Genomic DNA, 20,812 nt, shown 5'->3' with positions numbered 1-20,812 from the left:
TCAAATTCCAGGGCCGTGTTGTTTTTTATGACAGAATATTTCATGGAGTATATGTGCCACACTTTTTCAATCCATTCATCCATTTGTGGACATTTGGGTTGGTTCCACATCTTATCAATTGTGAATAAGGCTGCAATTAATATAGCTGTGCAGGTGCTTTTCCTAATGAGCGTTCTCCTGTCCTTTGAGTAGATACCCAGGAGTGGAATCGCTGGATCATATGGCAGTTCTATTTGAAGGTCTTTGAGGAACCTCCATATCATTCTCCACAGTGGCTGGAAATTTACAATCCCACCAACAGTGTAGGAGTGTTCCCCTCTGGCACTTACCATTTTTTGTTAGTTTAATCTTCACCATTCTGACGAGTTAGGTGGTATCTCACTGTGGTTTTGATCTGCGTCTCCCTTATAATGAGGAATGCTGAACACTTCTTCATATGCTTTTTGGCTGTTCATATGTCTTCCTTAGAGAGTTGTTTACTTAGCTCATTTTCCCATCTTTTAATTGGGTTCATCATTTTTTTTTCCAGGTAAGCCACTTGAGTTCCCTGTGTATTTTGGTTATCAGTCCCTTATCTGAGGCACAGTTAATAAAAATTCTCTCCCATTCCAAGGGTTGTCGATTCACACTAGTGACAGTGTCCTTTGCTGGGCAGAAACTTCTTAATCTGATGTAACCCCACTTGTCTATTTTGGGGATTATTGCCTGTGCTTTGAAGGTCTTACTTAGGAAGTCTTGGCCTACCCCAATGTCTCCCAGTGTTTTCTACCAGTAGTTTTATAGTTTGTGGTCTTAGGTTTAGATCTTCGATCCACTTTGAGTTCATTTTTGTTAATGGTGACAGATAATGGTTCAGATTTATCTTTCTGCAGGTGGATACCCAGTTTTTCCAGCATCATTTGCTAAAGAGTTTTTTTGGATTGACAGGTACCCTTTGTCAAAGATGAGTTGGCTGTATGCTTTGGGGTTTATTTCTAGAGTCTCTACTCTGTTCCATTGGTCCTCATGTCTGTTTTTGTGCCAATACCATGCTGTTTTGATTATCACAGCTTTGTAATATACTTTGGGGTCAGGAAGTGAGATGCCCCCTACTCTACTCTTCTTGCGCAGAATGGCTTTGGCAATATGGGGTCTTTTATGATTCCAGACAAATTCTAAGATTGTCTTTTCTCAATCTGTGAAGAATATTTCTTGTAATTTTATAGGGATTGTGTTAAATGTATATTAATTTGGGTAGGATTGTAATTTTTATTATATTAATTCTTCCAATGTCCTTCCACTTTTTTTGTGCCCTTTTTGACTTTTTAAGCTTTTCATAGTTTTCCTTATAGAGGTCTTTGACTTCCTTGGTTAGTTTTATTCCTAAGTACCTTATACTTCTTGTGGCTTTGGTAAATGGGATTACTTTTTCAGTTCTGTCTCTGTCTGCTTATTGTTTGTATATAGAAGTGCTATAGATTTTTGTAAGTTAATTTTGTATCCTGCCACTTTACTGTATGCATTTATTACGTTGAGGAATTTTTTTGCGGATATTATTGGGTCTTCTATGTAAACAATCATGTCATCTGCAGAGATCATTTTAGTTCTTCTTTTGCTTATTTCCTTCTCTTGTCTGATCGCATTGGCTAGGACTTCCAGTACTATACTGAATAGGAGCGGAGAAAGTGTGTAGCCTTGTTTTGTACCAGTTTTTAGTGGAAGAGCTTTAAGCTTTTCCCCATTCAGTATGCTAGCTAGCTATAGGTTTTTCATAGATGGCTTTTATTATGCTGAGAAACAATCTTTCTATGCCAATTTTACTGAGTGTCTTAATCATGAAAGGACGTTGTATTTTGTTGAATGCTTTTTCCGCATCAATCAAAATGATCATATGGTTTTATCTTTCTTTCTGTTAATATGGTGTATTACATTTATGGTCCTGCGTATGTTGAATCACCCTGGTATCCCAGGAATAAAGCCCACTTGGTCGTGATGAATAATATTTTTTATATGCTGTTGAATAGTTAGTAACTATCTTGTTGAGAATTTTTGCACCTATATTCATCAGAGATATAGGTCTGTAGTTTTCCTTTTTTGTCGTATCCTTACCCATTTGGGTAATAAGGGTAATGGAAGCTTCATAGAATGAGTTTGGAAGGGTTCCTTCCTTTTGGATCTCTAGAAACAGTGTGAGTAGGATGAGGATTACCTCTTCTTTAAAGTTTTGTAAAATTCAGCAGTGAAGCCATCAGGACCTGGACATTTCTTTGTTGGTAGGTTATTTATTACTGATTCAATCTCATTGCTTGTTATGGGTCTATTCAGGCTTTCAATGTCCTCTTGAGTCAATCTTGGTAGATTATACATCTCCAGAAATCTGTCCATCTCATCCAGGCTTTCTTGTTTGTTGGCATATAGTTGCTCATAGTATCCTCTAATGATGTTTTCTATTTCTGTTATGTCGGTTGTAATGTTGCCTGATTCCTTGCGAATTTGATGTATCTGGTTTCTTTCTCTCTTCTTCTTAATTAGTCTAGCTAATGGTGTGTCAATCTTGTTTACCTTGTCAAAGAACCAGCATTTGTTTTAACTTATTTTCTATATAATTTTATTTTCTATTTCATTTATTTCTGCTCGAAACTTATTTCTTTCCTCCTGGCATTTTTTGGCCTTTGTTGTTGTTGTTTTTCCAGTTCCCTGAGGCATGATGTTAGGTTGTCCTTTTGCCACCTTTCCATCTTTTTCTTGTGCGCACTAATTCTATGAACTTTCCTCTTATGACTGTTTTTGCCATATCCCACAAATTATGGAAACTTGTGTACTCATTATCATTTGTTTCCAGAAATCTTTTGATTTCAGTCTTAATCTCTTCAGTAGTCATGAAGGCATTTAGAAATAGGTTATTTAGTTTCCATGTATTTGTGAATTTTTGAGGGTTTTTCCTGAGATTAAAATCAAGTTTAATTCCATCATGGTCAGAGAAGATGCTGGATATAGTTTCTATGCCTTTGATTCTGTAAAGCCTGGTTTTGTGCCTTATTATGTGGTCAGTCTTTGAGAAAGTACCATATGGGGCTGAGAAAAATGTATATTTTTTGTTTTGGGGGTGGAAAGTTCTATAGATGCCTATTAAGTCCATCTGATGTATGCTATCATTTAGGTCCTGGATCTCTTTGCTTATTTTTTGTCTTGCTGACTTGTCTAAAGGAGATAATGGGGTGTTAAGTCTCCAAAAATTATTGTGTTACAGTCTATCTCTCTTTTTAGATCTCATAGTCTTTCTTTTACATATTTGGGTGCTCCTAAATTTGGTGCATAGATATTTATAAGTGTTATAACTTCTTTGTGAATTAGCCCTTTTACTACTATATAATGCCCTTCTTTGTCACTCTCTCTCTCTCTCTTTTTTTTTTTTGAGAGATTTTTGCTATAGGGGGTGTGTGCTCACCAGAAAGACAGGGACAGACAGAGAGAAAGAAAGTGAGAAATCACCCCCAGGTGGGATGGCCATGCTGCAATCCCTTCTTCTCCATTCTTCTCTTGGGATCTTTGGCACACACGCCACGCGCCCGGCGTGAGTTTAAGCCACCAGGTCCAGGACTTGAACCATGGTCGACTACATGGGAGTTCAGCAACATAGCCTTATGCTAACTGCTGGTCCCCTTCTTTGTTCCTTCTTACGGTTTTGTCCTGAAGTCTATTTTGTCTGAAATCAGTATAGTGACTCTGATCCTTTTCTGGTTTTCCATTTGCATGGAATACCTTTTTCCAGCCCTTCGCTTTTAGTCTGTATATGTCTTTATCCGTGAGATGGGTTTCTTGTAGGCAGCAGATGGAAAATTTCTGATTTTTAATCCATTCCGCCAGCCTGTGTCTCTTGATAGGAGAATTTAATCCATTAACATTCAATGTTGTTATTGATATTTCCAGACTTGTCCCTAAAATTAAGTTGGCCATATTCTTGGTGTTTTTTTGTTTTGTTGCTGTCTGTCTCTTTAGTTTTTTCTTGGTATAGTACTCCTTTCAGAATTTCTTGAAGAGCTGGTCTGGAGTTGGTCACCCAGGATGTTTTTCAAATTGCAGGAGCTGGGATCTGTTTTCCCTGTGCACGTTTAACCACTGTACGAAGGGGCCAGCCCTTCTCATTCTTTTTATTCATACAAAATTTACTGTTTAACCATTTTTAATATGGAACCATCACCATCATCCATCTTTTTTCACCATGTAAAATTGAAACTCCGTACCCACTAAGCAGTAACTCCCCATTCTGCCTCCCCCCAGCCCCTGGCCACTACCATTCTACTTTCTGTCTCTGTGATTTTGACTACTCTAAGTACTTCATGCAAGTGGAATCACACAGTCTTTGTCTTTTAGTAACTGTTTTATTTCAGTTAAATGATGTCTTTAAGATTTATCCATGCTGTAGTGGGTGTCAGAAATTCCTACCATAATCTGTTCATCCATTCATCCATCAATGGATACCTGGGTTGATTTCACATTTTAGTTATTGTGAATAATGCTGCTATGAAATAGGTGTTGAAAATTCTGCTTTTAATTCTTTTAGGTATACATCCAGGTGTGGAGGTGATAGATCATATGGTAATTCTATTTTTAATTTTTTGAGGATCTCCTAAAAAGAGACTTTACAATCCATGAACTAGACTGTTAGGGGAGTGATTTTTATCTACCACTCGTGGGTGATTTAGGTGACTGTTTTCCATAGCAATTACATAATTTTACATTTCTGCCATCAACGTACAAGGGTTCCAACTTCTCCACATCCTTGCTATCACTTGCTATTTATTTTTCTCTTGCTAGTAACCTTCCTGATGGGTATGAGGTGTAATTGGTGGTTTTGATTGGCATTTCCCTAATGATTAATGATGTTGAGAATCTTTTCATGTGCTTATTGGTCATTTGTATACCTCTGGAGAAATGGCTATTTAAGTCCTTTCTCCATTTTTGAATCGGGTTGTTTTATTTTTGTTGTTGAGTTTTAGGAGTTCTCTATATATTCTGGACATTAATTGCTTATCAGGCATATGGTTTGCAAATATCTTCTGCCATTTTGTGGGTTATCTTTTTACTCTGTTGATACTGTCTTTTGATGCAAAATTTAAAAATTTTTCATGAAGTCTAATTTGTCAATTTTTTTCTTCTGTTGCCTGAGCCTTTGGTGCTGTATCCAAGAAATCACTGTCCAATTAAATGTTGTAAAGGTTTTGCCATATATTCTCTTTTAAGAGTTTTACAGTTTCAGGTCTTACATTTAGGTCTTTCGATTCATTTGACTTAATTTTTGTATATGGTGTTAGTAGGGTCCAACTTCATTTTTTTTTAACATGTGGATATCCAGTTTTCTCAGCACCATTTGTTGAAAAGACTATCCTTTCCCTATTGAGTGATCTTGGCACCCTTGTCAAAAAATCATTAGACCACATATAGAAGGGTTTATTTCTGGGCTTTTTATTCTATTCCATGTGCTTTCACTTATACATGTCTTATTTAATTCCTTACAGCAATATTTGTAGTGTTCACTGTTCAAGCTTCCACTTACTAAATATTTCACTCTTTTGATTCTATTATTGTGAATGGAACTGCGTTTATAATTTCCTTTTCAGATTGTTGTTAGTGTATAGAAATGCAACTGATTTTTGTCTGTTGACTTTGTATCTTGCTACTTCGCTTGTTAGTTCCAACAGGCTCTTTGGGTGGAATATTTATATATGAGATCACATAATCTGCAAATAGAGATAATTTTACTACTTCTTCAATTTTGATGCCTTTTATTCCTTTTTCTTACCTAATTGCCTAGGTTCCAGTACTATGTTGAACAGAAGTGGTGATGAAACATATATTCACACAAAAAACTTGATCATGATGTTCATAGCAGCATTATTCGTAATAGCCAAAAAGCAGAGAAAACTCATATGGAGAGTGATTGTAAATGGGTATAAAGTTTCTTTTTGGGATAATGGGAATGCTAAAAGTGATTGTGGAGATGGTTACACAACTCTTTGAATATGTTAAAAAACTTCCAACTGGCATGCTTAAATGGATGAATTTTATGAATTATACCTAGATAAAGTTGCTTTTAAAAGTTAAAACTAAAAAAAATTAGCCTGATCTTAACCTTAAGCCTAATCTTAAGGTCTTATCAGGTCTTGTCTGAGTCTAAGCATATATGATCACATTCTGATTTCTCTCATATATGCAGTTATCTCTGAATGTCCTAGTCTTTAAAGTTTGGCTCCCAAAAGAAGAAAAAGAAAAATTAAGATCAGGGGGGAAAAAGGGTGCCAGCTCTATAAAATCCTCTGGAAGTCACTTCAGCCAGAGGCCGAGAGGCCTGTAACAATGGGAGAGGCATAGCAACAATAGCCGCTCAGCTCTTTGTACCTCTGTAACCAAAAGCAGCAATGAGATCAGAGCTCAGGGCCCCCATATTTGGAAGATCCACTGTTTTGTTTTTGGTTTTGGTCCACTTTGGCTCCAGTAAGCTGTGTGTGAGCTTCTCCAAGAACAAGTACATGGCTGCTGCAGTGCTGGGGGTGGGGGTGGGAAGCTGCTCTACGCTAGGAGCTAAAACTGATGAAAATGAATCATATTTTGCTTCCCAAGCCAGAAGTGGCAGCCTTCAACAGACCCCAACAGAATTCTAAAACAGTTACATCAGACCAATTCTAACAATGCAATTGCTGTCCACGTGGGGCAGTGTTTCCTACTCTGTCATCATCTCAGAATCCTCTCCTCCCATTGACAATTTTGTGTATATTTTTCTTGTCTTTTTTTTTCCTTCTATGTATAGATACTTCTTCCTAGAATCATATACTCAGTATTTTTTTGTTTTTGTTTTTAAGAGATTTTTGTTATAGGGTACGCTCGCTAAAGAGACAGAAAATGAGAAATCATCCCCAGGGAGGATTGCTTATGCCGCGATCCTTTCTCCTCCATTTTCCTTTTGGGATTTTGGGCATGCACGCACATGGGCCCAGCGTTGAGTTTCAAGCTGCCATGTCTGCGACTTGAACGACGGTCAGCCATGTGGGAGTCCAGCAATCTAACCATTACACCATCTACTGGTCCCATACAGTCAGTTTTAAACCTGTGATCATCTGAGAATGGTTATTTTGATTCTTTGATTAGCTATGGTTAGGAAAGGAGGAAGCTTTTCTGCTGGAGGAATTACCTCCTCCTCCAAGGAATTCTTCCTAGCTGCCAGGAACTTAGTCTTTTCCTTCTCAGATCACCTTTCTTGATGTTCCATACAGCTGCAAAATGACCCAGTTGACTAGCAAGGCTCCCTGTTGTCTGTCACATAGAACTCTGCAACAGGAAGAGGCCAGGGCAGGACTGAATACATGTTTTCACAGAAACAAAGAACTTCCAGAGATGAGACCCTGTCATGTGCAGTAAGAGATGCTATCTCTGTGTGGGTTAGGACACGCTTCTCTGTAAATCGCTCTGGGTGAGAGAAAGAGGATTCCTTCACACTGTCTTACCACACAGGCATCTGTCTGGTTTCCTGTCCAGCTCTGTGAATTTCCTATAGCCCACCAGGGCTTCAATTGTAAAGATAGGTGACCCAAATTAATAATTGATATTGATGGGGAAAAAATACAACCCCAAGAGTGCCAAAAGAAAACATGTATTCTATAGATGAGAGAGAACACTGAACTGTGTTTTATAATAAACATTATAGCATTTTCCTCACTGGCTTCCCAAGCCACCATAACCAAGGAAGAATGGGCAGGGGTCAGCATGATTCTTGCAGAATGATTCTTAAAGGTTCTGAGTTCCTTAACGTGATTCTATGTGTGGTGGGGATTCCAGGGAAGTCCTCTTTCACCCTTCAGATGTTTAAATTGTGAGTATTTCATATTACTGCTTGAAACAAAAGTATACCAAATCGCTTCCCCTGAGGAAAAAGAGTCTGAGGGAGAATACTCATCTGTTGAGAAGAAAGCGCATTCAACATTTCCATCTCCCTGAGATTTCCTGGTTTTACATTCAGAGACTGTGTGTTACCTGAGAATTTCTGCCTTTGATGTCATCGGAGCTCTGCCCAGTAGCCTCGGCCTGGAGCCAGGGACCAGGTGTACGACCTGAAAGAGACGAGAGCGATCTCACCACCTACTGGCCTGGGTACTGGCTGCATGCACCTCACAGGGAAACCCTAGCTATGGCAGCACGGAGAGTGGCAACAATGGAGCCAAGGGTAATGCAAGCCCATCCACCTGAAACCACCAGGCCCCTGGGCTAGATCAAGTGTTTCCATCCACAGTCTTGTGCAAGAGGCAGAGGAGTCTCATCTAGCACACTGTGAGAACAAGTAACGAAGGCCCATCATCTAAGGGCATGTCCGCGCTTCTCTCAAAACACACCTCCATCTCCAGGCATACCACCCACAATGTGACAAACACTGTGCTAGCACTGGTTAAAGAAAGGAGCCAAAGGGGGCCAGCAGATGGTATGGTGGTTAAGGTGCAAGAATCTCACATGGCTGATTATGGTTCGAGTCCCAGATCTGACAGCCTGAAACTCACACTGGTGGATGCACATGCATGCCCAAAATCCCAGGAGGAGAATGGAGAAGAAGGGATTGCAGCGTGACCATACCCTCTGGGGGTAATTTCTCATTTTCCCTCTCACTGTCTCTCTTTGTCTCTTTGGTGAGCTCACACGCCCTATAGCAAAAACCTTAAAAACAAAACTAAAAACTTTCGCTTACACAAATTAAGCTTCTGTTCCTGGATGACCCAATTTGTTCTCTAAAACATACTGTTGTTGAGGCGGCTGTACTCCCACATGGCTGACCATGGTTCAAGTTCCAGACCTGGCAGCTTGCTTTCTCACTTTCCTTCTCTCTCTCTGGTCAACTTCAAAAATAAAATAAAATAAAGTGATAATGAATAAAATTAAAATAATTCTTAAAAAAAAACATATTCCTCCCAAAAATAAAAAAAATAAATAAAATATATTGTTGTCAATGTCACATGAGTTATGGATCAGTTTATTTAAAGAATAAAGATAATCGGGATCAGCAATTAGTGTAATGGCTATGTCGCTGGACTCCCACGTCGTCGACTGCAGTTTGCGTCCCGGCCCCGGTGGCTTAAAACTCACGCCGGGCGCGGGTGCGTGCGTGCCCAAGATCCCGAGAGGAGAATGGAGGGGAAGGATTTGAGACATGGCCATCCCCCTAAAAGGGATGATTTATCATTTTCCCTCTCTCTTCTGAGCATATATGCCCAATGGCAAAAAAAGTAAAAATCTAAAGAAAAAAAAAAAAAGAATAAAGATAATGGAAAAACTCAAAGTGCCTCTTATCTGCCTTTGCCTCCTTTTTGCTTTTTTTTTTTTTCTTTAGATTTTTACTTTTTTTGCCATTGGGCATATATGCTCAGAAGAGAGAGGGAAAATGATAAATCATCCCTTTTAGGGGGATGGCCATGTCTCAAACCCTTCTCCTCCATTCTCCTCTTAGAATTTTGGGCACCTAGCACACATGTCTGGTGTTTTTTTCAAGCCACTGAATTCAGGACTTGAACCATGGAGTTGGCCATGTGGGATCCAGTGTCTTAACTACCTTGCCACCTGTCTGCCTCTCTGTTTTTATTCTTGATCCAGATTTATCATCCTACAGTCATTATGGCTAAAGGTTTGGTGTTTATCTTCCCATATTTTTGTTCTTTGTTGGCTTTTACAAATGGAGGACTTCAGGAAGTTCATGGAAAATGGAATTAAAGTACAAGTTTTTGTGTGTATGTGCAAACGATTTTTGAAATTCATGGGCTAGTTTATAATACTCATTTTCCATGAACTGTTTAAAGACCCTGTGTATATCTGCTTATATACTATGGTTGATCTACCCAAGTTTAAATTCACATTCTCAAGGATTCTAGAACTTTCCTTTCAGATGGGTGTTCAGAATAGTGTCTCCTTCTCAGCAACATCAGGTATAAGAATATTCTGTCCTGTTTCTGTCATGGGCTAGGAATTAAATATCCATATCCCAAAACACTCCAAATAATCCAGATTGTTGTGCTACTTAAATAGCAACATGAAAAAATAAAATGTTCATCACAGATTATTTACAATACTGAATAACTGATAATCATAAAAAACTTGTATGTTCAGACAAAGTTTTAAGGTAATTTAGTATTCAATCTCATGTGATGGAGTACTAAGTGGCTGTTCGAATGTTTGCATGTGAGAAAGAAGGGCAAATCAGCCCAAAGAAATGTGAGGTGTGCAAAGTTTTACCAGGTCCAGGAAACATAAACAATAGAGTCTCAGTCACATCTGTTAGCCACAATCTTCAAAATGTTCCTATTTCTCAGCAGGGACAATGTCAGACTCACTGTCTCCACTCTTTGTTCTTTGTTCGATGTGAAACATGCTGCCTCTGGATGACCACGAGAATATCCAGTCCCCTTATTAGCCAATCACTGCTGTTTGAGACTTCTGCAATCGCTTTTCAACCAATGTACTGCTCTGACAAACGATTGCGTAATCTCCCTCCCTGTTCATGCTTTTTGCTTTTAAAATCATCCTCAAATCTGTAAGGCCTTTGGGCACAGTATTCAGGGCAACCGGGCAGTTGTCTTCAGTGTTGGTCCCAAGAAAACTTTTTTGCTTTACTTTGCCTGCATTTTTCTCTTAGCACAACATATGTTTACGAAGAGTCCACTCAGGGAGATGAAGTTGTATAAATAGAATAATCTCACTTGTTTTTAAAATTCATAAAAATAATATACTAAAGTGTTTCCTCCCCAGCGACAGAATTACCATGTGTTTTTGTTTTTGCCATAGGGCATATGTGTCTGACAGAGACAGACAGTGAGAGACAGAGGGGAAATGAGGAATTACGCCGAGCAGGATAATCACGCGGCAATCCCTATCCTCCATTCTTCTATCTGGATTTTGAGCACACATATGCAACTAGCGTGATTTTCAAGTCACCAGGTCCGGGACTCAAACAGCAGTCAGCCATGTGGGAGTCTAGCACCTTAGCCATCGTATTACTTGCCGGCCTTAGAATTAAGATTTTTTTTTTTTTTTTTTTTGAGAAAGGTTTTTGCTGTAAGACACATGCACTTGTCAGAGAGAGAGAGAGACAGAGAGACAAAAAATGAGAAATGACCCCCCACGGGGGAATGGCTACACCACAACACTTTTTCCTCCATTTTCCTCTCGGGATTTTACGTACGCATGCGTATGTGCCCGGCGTGAGTTTTAAGCCACTGTGTCCAACCACTCAAACAGTGATCAACTATGTGAGAATCCAGCTATATAACCATTATGCCATCTACTGGTTGAAAATTAGAATTTTTTTTTTGGAGAGGTTTTTTTTTTTTTTTTTTTTTTTTGCTATAGGGTGCGTGCGCTCGCCAGACAGAGAGAGACAGAAAGTGAGAAATCACCCCCCAGGGGGATGGCCACGCCGCAATCCCTTCTCCTCCATTCCCCTCTCGGAATCTTGGGCACGCACACACATGCGCCCGGCGTGAGTTTTAAGCCACCAGGTCCGGGATGCGAACCGCAGTCGACCACATGGGAGTCCAGCGACATAGCCATTACACTAACTGCTGGTCCCCCAAAATTATAATTTTTTTTTTAAAAAAAGGTCTTGAGGATAATTTTCAAGTATAATGTAATAAATATATGTAAGTCATCTTATGAATCTTTTAAGGTAAGGTACAGTTTTTAAAATGAACTATCATGCAAATTGTTCTGACAGCTATAAAACAGGCACTATAACTTTCATTAAAACAATGCAGTTTTAAAAAATATTTATTTTATTTTTATTTATAATAATTATTAATTTTAAGTTTGCTACAGGGCATGTGTGCTCAGCAGAGAAAGACAGAGAAAAGGAGAAAAGGAGAGGGAAAGTGAGAAAGCAAGCCACCAGGTACAGGACTCGCATGGTCAGCTGTGTGGGAGTCACCACCTTAACCACCACATCACCTACTGGCTCCTAAAGCACTTTTTAGGAGTGCATTTGCTGTAGACTAAACATGCTTTAGAGGAAAGGACATAGGGATTGCTAGGTTTTTAGCCAGTTGTAAACTGAGTAACAAGGAAAGACCCTGATGACATACACCCCTGCTCTAATTCCGAGAGGACAGCCTTAGAAATGACCGTTCTTACATTTTAAAAAACTCTTACCCATTACAGAAAAACTCTATAGGCCAGGATTTTGCAACGTTGGCATTATTGACACTTTGGGCTGGATAATCCCTTGTCGAGGGTGCTGCCTGCTTCCCTATGAGCTGCAGGACTTAGCAGGTCCCTGGTCTCTACCCAGCAGATGCCAGTAGCATAGCCTCCTCCTATGGCCGTGCTCACTTGTAACAACCCATGACTCCAGACTTGGCAAATGTCCCGTGAGGGGCAAAACTGCCCCCATTTGAGAACCACTGGGCAACAAAGCAGGTTTCACCATAGGTAAGCAGCAGCTCCCATCTGTTTTCATAATATGATGTGAAGCAACAGCCAAGACATTAAAGGAGAATCAATTTCTTCATCAAACAGGAAGGGACACTCTGCATCTTGCCAGATTGACAGAGCAAAGCTGGGGCTCACGCCCTGGCTCTCTGCTGCAAGAAGTGAGTGGCCCAGATTTAGGGCTAGTCAGAGTGATTTTAATCCCAAGAGCTCCTTAAAGGGATTTTCCCTTACGAAATGCCACTAGACTCTCTTAGCAACTCAAAAAGTAGGGCCGTCTACTAAAATAGTTCTTCATAGAGATAGTTCAGATTCATCGAAACAGTGGTTTTCAAATGTTTGGTACTGTAACTCTTAATAAGAAGGTGTTTGTGCATCTCCACCCAATCTCAATCTGACCGCAGTGACTGCCGCTGTAAACAGATGGCCCTTCTCTCCCCATTCATGTAGCTATGGATACGAAAGTGGTTGAAGGAGCTGCCAACTACAGAGCAGCCCTGAGATGAGGGGCTTCTCTAACTGAGGGGCTTAAGGAAAAAAGCGTGCTTGGGCTTGGACTGTAGGAGTTGAGGTCTGGGGGGGCGAGCTGGCTTCCAACTTGATATTTGGTCAGTTATAAACCAAACAAACCTTGTATATTTTTCCAGGCACAAAGATAGTTTTATGTCAGAAAGAAAATCCATTTTGTAGCTAAGCAACAAGAGGATAAATACTGCAGGCTTGGAGGCTATCCAGAAAGGATATACAAACTTGGCTGTCCATTGAAGCGGGGTCTCTCTGAGAGTCTCCCCAGAAGTTCCAGCAGCCTTGGAGTGCAGTTCCTGTGAGCTGGGAAGGTGGATTTGGAAAAACGGTAGACTCTTTTTTATTTATTTATCCTTTTAGTTTTTTTTTTATCATAGGGAATGTGCACTCGCAGGAGAGAGACGGAGAAAGTGAGAAAGCACTCCCTGAGAAGGCCATGCTCAGTCCCTTCTCTATTCTTCTCTTGGGATCTTCTGGGATTTGGGGTGCACATGCACAGGTGCCCAGTGTGATTTTTTTTTTAAAGAGGTTTTTGCTATAGGGCACGTGCGCTCACCAGAAAGACAGAGAGAGACAGAGAGACAGAAAGCAAGAAATCACACCCACAGCGGGGGTGGCCATACTGCCATCCCTTCTCCACCATTATCCTCTCGGGATCTTGGGCACGCATGTATATGTGCCTGGTATGAGTTCAAGCCACCAGGTCCAGTACTAGAATCATAGTCAACTATGTGGGAGTCCAATGATGTAACCATTACACCATCTGCTGGTCCCAGCGCAGCGTGGTTTTCAAGCTACCGGGTCTGGGACTCGAACTTTAGATTCAACCATGGGGGAATCCCATGCCTTAACGACCATGCCACTTATGGCCCAAAAGGTGGACTCTTATAAGTAAAAGACCTGTCAACTCTGAGCCTAGACAGTCTGCCCAAGCTATGGTCCTTCCTGGCATTAGAGTGAAGAGGGTGCATGAGGTGGTTTAAAGAAACCCGTTTATAGAAACTAGCCCAGCCATGAGGACCAGCAGTTAGCATAATGGCTATGTTACTGAACTCCCATGTAGCCGACCACGGTTCGAGTCCCAGACCTGGTGGCTTACAACTCACGCCAGGCACGTGTGCGTGTGTGCCCAAGATCCCAAGAGGAGAAGGAGGAGAAGGGATTGAGGCGTGGCCATCCCCCCTGGGGGGCGATTTCTTGCTTTCTGTCTCTCTGTCTCTCTCTGTCTTTCTGGTGAGCGCACGTACCCTATAGCAAAAACCTCTCAATAAAAAAGAAAAAGAAACGAAACTAGCCCAGAATTGCTTCACCACCAGGTGCAGGTGCAGGTCACTTTACTTCTGCTGTTCGTTCTGCAGTGGCATGGGAGAGAGTTGGGACAGATGACCTTAAAGGGCCTTTCCTGTTCCTTCACTGGAGGCTTTTCATACTCTCTAAGTGAATGACAGATTTCATTGGAAATGATCATTCTAGTATCTGCCAAATCTAAACCTTAAAAATTGCCTATCTGGAGTCAGCAGGTGGAGTGGTGGTTAAGGCACTGGAGTCCCACATGGCTGGTCATGGGTTGAGTCCTGGGCCCAGCCGCTTGAAAATCATGTCACGTGTGCATGTGTGCCCAAAATCCCAAGAGGAGAGTGGAGGAGAAAGGATGGTAGTGTGGCCAGCCACGGGGGAGTGATTTCTCACTTTTCCCCTCTGTCTCTCTGGTGAGCACAGGAGCCCTATGACAAAAATCTAAAACAAAATTGCACAACTGGGCCTTTCCTTCCTTCCCCACGGTCACTGCAATGGTTCAGGCTAAATATAAGAGATCCACCATTCCCTCCTCAACCACATCCCTTCTGCAGATAACTCAGTCCACCCATTCCTCCTGAGAGTCACCTCACATATAGGTCACATATAGAATCTCACTTCCCTCTCTTTGAGGGCTCAGGCCAGGAGTGGGCTAATCATACTCTCTTCTGATAACCTATGATTTAAAAATTATTTTTAATGACTATTTTTTAAAGAGGTTTTTGCTATAGGGCACATGCACTCACCAGAAAGACAGAGAGTAATAGAGAGACAGAAAGTGAGAAATCAAGCCCCCAGGGGGGATGGCCACACCAATCCCTTCTCCATTCTCCTCTCGGGATCTTGGGCATGCATGCACATGTGCCTGGCATGAGTTTAAGCCACCGGATCTGGGACTCGAACTACAGTCGACTACATGGGTGTCCAGCGACATAGCCATTATGACAACTACTGGTTCCTTTAATGACTATTATTCATTAGAAAAACTTGAACAAGGGAAATGAAGATCATCCAACATTCCACCAAGTGACAATTATTTTTCATATATTGGTGTATGTATTTCTAGTCTTAGCTCTCTATTTGATCAATTTCTTTTCTACATAGATCCACTAATTTACTGTTTTACAAAATTTTATTTTATTTTTGGTGCTTCTTGTATACTTAAATTTTTTTTTTTAATTTCACAGAGGGAGCATGTACTCACAGAAAGACAGTGAGGGAGAGGAAGACAGAACTCCTCAGTGGGGTGTGGTAATATCGCACTCCCTTCTCCTCCATTTGATTGAGATTTGGGACACATATACATACGTAGACTCAATCAAGTTTTTCAAGTTACCAGGGCCAGAATTTGAACCACGCAGTTAGTCATGTAGGATCTGTCTTCCTTAACCACTAGGCCATGAGGCTGGCTCAGGCCATATGGTAATTCTATGCTTAACTCATTGAAAAACCTAATACCTTTCATTTTTATAAGACAGATTTTTGCTATAGGGCATTTGCACTCATCAGAGAAACAGAAAGCAAGAAATCTCCCCACCAGGGTGGATGGCCATGCTGAAATCCCTTCTCCTCCATTTTCTTGGCATCTTGGGAATGCATGCACATGTACACATGTACCCTGTGTGAGTTTTAAGCCACCGGAACCGGGACTCAAACCGTGATCAACTACATGGGAGTCCAGTACCATAAACATTACGTCACCTGCTGGTCCCCCTAATGCCTTTTTTTTTTTTTTTAAGAATTATTTTATTGGAGCTGGCAGGTGGTGTGATGGTGTTTAATGTGGCTTGACTCCCACGTGGTTGACTGCAGTTCGAATCCGGGATCAGGCAGCTTTGCTTTCTCACTTTCCTTTTTTCTCTTTGTCTCTCTCTGGTCAACTTACAAAATAAATAAATCAATAAAATAAAATAGTGACAATGAATAAAATTAAATAATTTTAAAAAATAATTATTTTATTTAACTTTATTTGAGAGAGAGAGAGAGTGAAAGCAAGCCACCAACTCCCACAGTTGGCCATGTGGGAGTCCAGTACCCTTAACCACCACAACACCTGCCAGCCCCATACCTTTTAAATATTTTTTTAAAAAATCAGGCAAAATCATTCCGCCAATGAAAGAAAATAGCCAATGGTTAGAGGGTAGAGCTAATAAAGGTTCTTACCTTTTTGGAGGAGCTAAGAATTGGGATATTTGTGCTGTGTGTGTGTGTGTGTGTGTGTGTGTGTGTGTGTGTAGGGGAGAGAGAAAGCAAACAGCAGGAGACAGAGCGGAAGCGCTGCTACCACAGAACCAGCATGGTCTCCTCGACCACGGAGACCTCTGGTCTTGGGTCAACGGCAAGAGGAAAACTGTACAGAGAAATATAATCAGACAGGCATGGCCCACAGCTGACCCACACTAATGTAATTAACAGGTCTACACCGTGGCTCACAGGATGGTGGAACGTGCTCATTTCATTTTGCTCAGAGGTCATGGAAGTATTTTGTGTCTGTATCTTATTTGTGAAATTGCAATTGCCCTTTCTAGCCCGTAGTAAGTCAATTCATTTAATAGGGTTTTTGTTTGTTTTTCTTGCTGTTGTGTTTACTGCTCTTGCCTGAACACCAGAAGATTGTTTTTAGTGCACAGACTGCCAGCTGCACCCTCTTGGCAACTGTGTGGGGTGGTGGGTACAGTTTCTCTCCTGTTTTCAGGGATCAGACTGGGCACCACAGGCTCAAATGCAACTAACTTTAGAGCTTACTGAATTTGAAGGTCAAAGGACACTGACAAAGGCAGTGTAGCAGAAGGATTTGTGAGAATCTGCTCTTGTGGAATGGTCTAGGGAAGACAGCAAAACGCGGCCAGCAGGCCAGATCCAGCCTGCACCTGTTCTTATAAAGAAAGTATTATTGGAACACAGCCATTCGTTCATGCATTATGTACAGCTGCTTTTTTCTTAAAAGAGACTCGAGTAATTGTGACCAAGACCTGAAAAGCCTCAGAGATTTTATTTTTCTGGCCCTTTAGAGGAAATGTTTGCTGACTGCTGGTTTAGGGTAGGGATCACTGATGGAAAGCCTCCAGGAACCAGGTGTAAGAGAAAGCTCTGGGGCTTATGGCCTGAAGGTAGCCAGTTGCAAACCCCAGCTCAGAGGAAGGAAGCAAATTTGAATGAGCCAGTTCCAGTTCCTCTCATGGGCTGGGTCCCTAAACCTTGGTCATGCCAAATACCTCCCTGTGCCTGGGATTCTGCAGTTCTGTATTTTCCAAGAGTCTATTCCAACACTATAGATGAGCATAAGAAATTAAGAGAAGAGGGGGCTGGTAAGTGGCATGGTGGTTGGGGCACTGGACTCCCAAATGGCCAACCACAGTTTGAGTCATAGGGGTGAATAAGAGGGGGGCTATTCATTGACTCCCTCCCCCACTGACTGGTAGCTTGCTTTCTCACTTTCACTTTCTCTCTCTGTCTTTTTCTAGTCAAATTAAAAGATAAATGATAATTATAAATAAAATAAATAATCACTTCAAAAATAAAAAGGAAATTAAGTGAAGAACAGACTACATGTTCTTGATGTATTACTTGACAACAGTATGAGGGGACTTCAACAATTTCATGGAAAAGTGGGATTGAAATATGAGTTTATTTTGGTGCCAAAAAATTGAAATCTATGCATAGTTTTGTCATAATACACACTTTCCATAAACCTTTTTCATTAGTCGTGATAAAGGGTATGTGTGTACATCTGCGAGAGAGAGAGAGAAAAACTCCCTTGCTGGAACCTGGTCACATTAGGACTCTTTTCAGATCTTGGGCACTTGGACATGTTCCCGTGTGTTTCAGGCTGACTGGTCAGGGATCTGAACTGGGGTCGCCACGAGGGATCTGACTTCTCTTGAGCAGTACATTACCACTGTAACACAGAACTGGCCCTTCCATGAACTTTTGGATGACCCCTCATACAGTAAAAGGAATTCTTGACCTCCCTCTTTGGTTGTCTGTCTAGATCCTGGGGTAAAATCCTATTTATAAATGCCTCCATGGTCTGGCTCTCGGGCAGGTATTGAGCTGACCTGTTCATTAGCAGCTTGCTTCCTCCTGACCATGTAGACGGATTTATTTCACTTACCCTGACTGATTTCATGTCCTTCTCTGGCCTTCATCTCTGTCTCCAAACTATCACCAGCAAATCCAGCCTGTACTCTCGACCTCACCCCTCAGTCCCAGACCTGTATACCCCTTTACCTGCTCCAGGACACCTCTGTCTTGCAGCCCTCCAGGCACCTGAACTCACCAGGACTGATCAGTAACTCCCTCCTCCGGTCCCCTCCAGCTCCACATTGGTGCCACATCGTCCACTCGGGCCCATGGCAGCTACTCAGGGACCTCGGCTTCTCCACTTTCCAGTTCCTCTCATGGGCTAGGTCCCTCAACCCTGGCCGCGCCGAATACCTCCCTGTCCATCCCCCCTCCCATGGACTCATAATAGCCTCCTAATGGAGCTATCAACCCTGGCTCTCTGTCTCAACCTCCACCTAATCACATCTCTTCTCAGAGTTTACCACAGCTGAGGAGAAGCATCTCTGGCTCAGAGATGGATTTAAAATTCCACCTCAGGCTTTAATTTGCTAAGAGGCTTTAGGCAAGTGACTTGCCTCTCTGGGCCTTCTCTTCCCTGTCTGTGCACTCTTTGTGTTAAGAACGAATGCTAAGCATGTGACGCACCCAGGACAGTGCCAGGCACACGTGAGGTGGCCCACAGCAGCACGAACGGTAGAGATGGAATTGTCCTTGAGTATTTTACTGATGTTCCTCCCCTGCTTACAAGTTTGAGTTCCAGTGCCTCAAAAGGAACCAGGTGGCCTTCATGTTATGAGGGAGCGCATCTCCCGTCCTCACACTTTTGTGTACAGGCGCTTCCCCAAGGGGGACACTCCGTGGAAGAGGCCATGTACTGCCTGGCCCCCTCTGGGCCCCTCTGAGACCTGGCTGCCTGTGGGTACAGAGTTACTCCTCTCTGCAGTCCTGGTCAGGCAGATGTTCTGGGAAGCAGTTCTGTGACTATAGGGTAGGGGAATCTCCCTCTCCTCAGGGGTACATCAGCCTGCCTCGGGCACGAGGGAGCCTAATTCCGGGTGCAGTATTAGGAAGGCTGCTCCAATAGTAACACAAACACATAGGACTTTCTCTCTCTGACTCCTGTCAATGCCTCGCAAGATGGCATGAGGGGTGCTATTCATTGACTCCTTCCCGCACTGACTCCTCTTGAGAGAGAGAGAGAGGAGAGAGAGGAGAAACAGAGAAAGAGAGAGAGAGAGAGAGAGAGAGAGAGGAGAGAGAGGAGAAACAGAGAAAGAGAGAGAGAGGGAGAACTGCTCAATGAGCATGCTCAGGGTGTAATCCTTTTTCCTCCATTTCTCCTTCCTCTCAGGTTTAGACACACATGCACAGGCGCCCAGCATGTTTTCTAAGATGCCTGGGCTGGTATTTGAACCACTGTCAGCCATATGGGATATGGCTCCCAATGCACAGCAAATATCCACTGAAATACAGTGCCAGCTCTAAGTTTCCTCTTAATACCTTCATGACCAAATCTCAACATCTCAGCACATGAATTTGGGAGGACACTCAAACCATCGCCACTCTTCTTCCCGCTCTCTTAATTAGCACTTACATGTTACTAAGAGAGGCTGTCTCTCCGAATGTGCAGTCCCACTGGCCAGTCTTGACTGCGGACAGCCTGTGCTCCCACCCCAGCCAGCTACCTGATATCCTGTACACCACATGGGACCTACGGGTCCTGAATGAACCAAGTACTATCGTGCTCTCTCCTGGATTGGTGCTGTTCTGGCCTGGCATGCCCTCCCAGCCACGTGGAAATGTGACCTTCCCTCTCCACCCACGGGCCCACTGTAGTGCCCTCATTACTCAGAGCAATCACTGACAAGACACTCTCACTGCATTACGGCTGGCTGATTTCTCACGGGTCTGTCTCAGGCACGTGTATGGTGGGTGCTTGGTGTAGGGACCTCCTTTCTCAGCTTGGCAGCCTCTGGGGCTGGCAGAGTGCCGGTGCAGAATGGGCAGCTTGTGCACATTTGCTGAACTGAGCAAGAATGCAAGACCGGAGCAGCACCTGTCTTCTCCCATTGCCCCGCCTCCACGGGCCACTGACGGCCTACAGAGGAGGGTGTGGCTCTCCTCGGCCCTCCTGCACCCTGCTCCTCTCTTGGTCAAGTCCACTCTGTTGTTACTAACAGAAAATGCCTGAGTCTGGGTAATTCAAAAGAATCTAAGTTTATTCAGCTCAGGGTGTGAAGGTCCGGGGGCAGCTGGGTGGGGATGGTGGGGGGGGTCTCGCAGAGTCCTGAGATATCACGCGTGAGGGTGACACCAGAGCAGAGTGGCTGTGTCCATCAGTCTGTCTGTCCTACTCCCTCTCCTTACAAACTAGTGAGGAGTCGGCCATAGCTGTCCCACCCTGATGACTTCAACTCTAATTTCTTCCCCAAATTAGGTTCCCTTTTTTTGGAAAGTGCATGTACTCACCAGAGAGAGAGAGAGAGAGAGAGAG

General features: G+C 42.4%; 1 protein-coding gene across 1 annotated transcript in view; it reads right to left on the bottom strand.

Moving 5' to 3' along the window:
• Window positions 1-20,812, bottom strand: part of WIPF3 (WAS/WASL interacting protein family member 3) — an 89,229-nt gene that overhangs the window by 6,741 nt on the left and 61,676 nt on the right. The window contains exon 8 of the mRNA XM_014586924.1: window positions 8,008-8,084. Within this exon, the coding sequence (XP_014442410.1) occupies window positions 8,008-8,084 (77 nt within the window). The remainder of the gene's footprint in view (window positions 1-8,007; window positions 8,085-20,812) is intronic.

The sequence above is a fragment of the Tupaia chinensis genome, unplaced genomic scaffold (genome assembly GCF_000334495.1).
Source record: "Tupaia chinensis unplaced genomic scaffold, TupChi_1.0 Scaffold000170_1, whole genome shotgun sequence".
NCBI lineage: Eukaryota > Metazoa > Chordata > Mammalia > Scandentia > Tupaiidae > Tupaia > Tupaia belangeri.
This window is presented reverse-complemented; position numbering and strand designations above follow the sequence as displayed.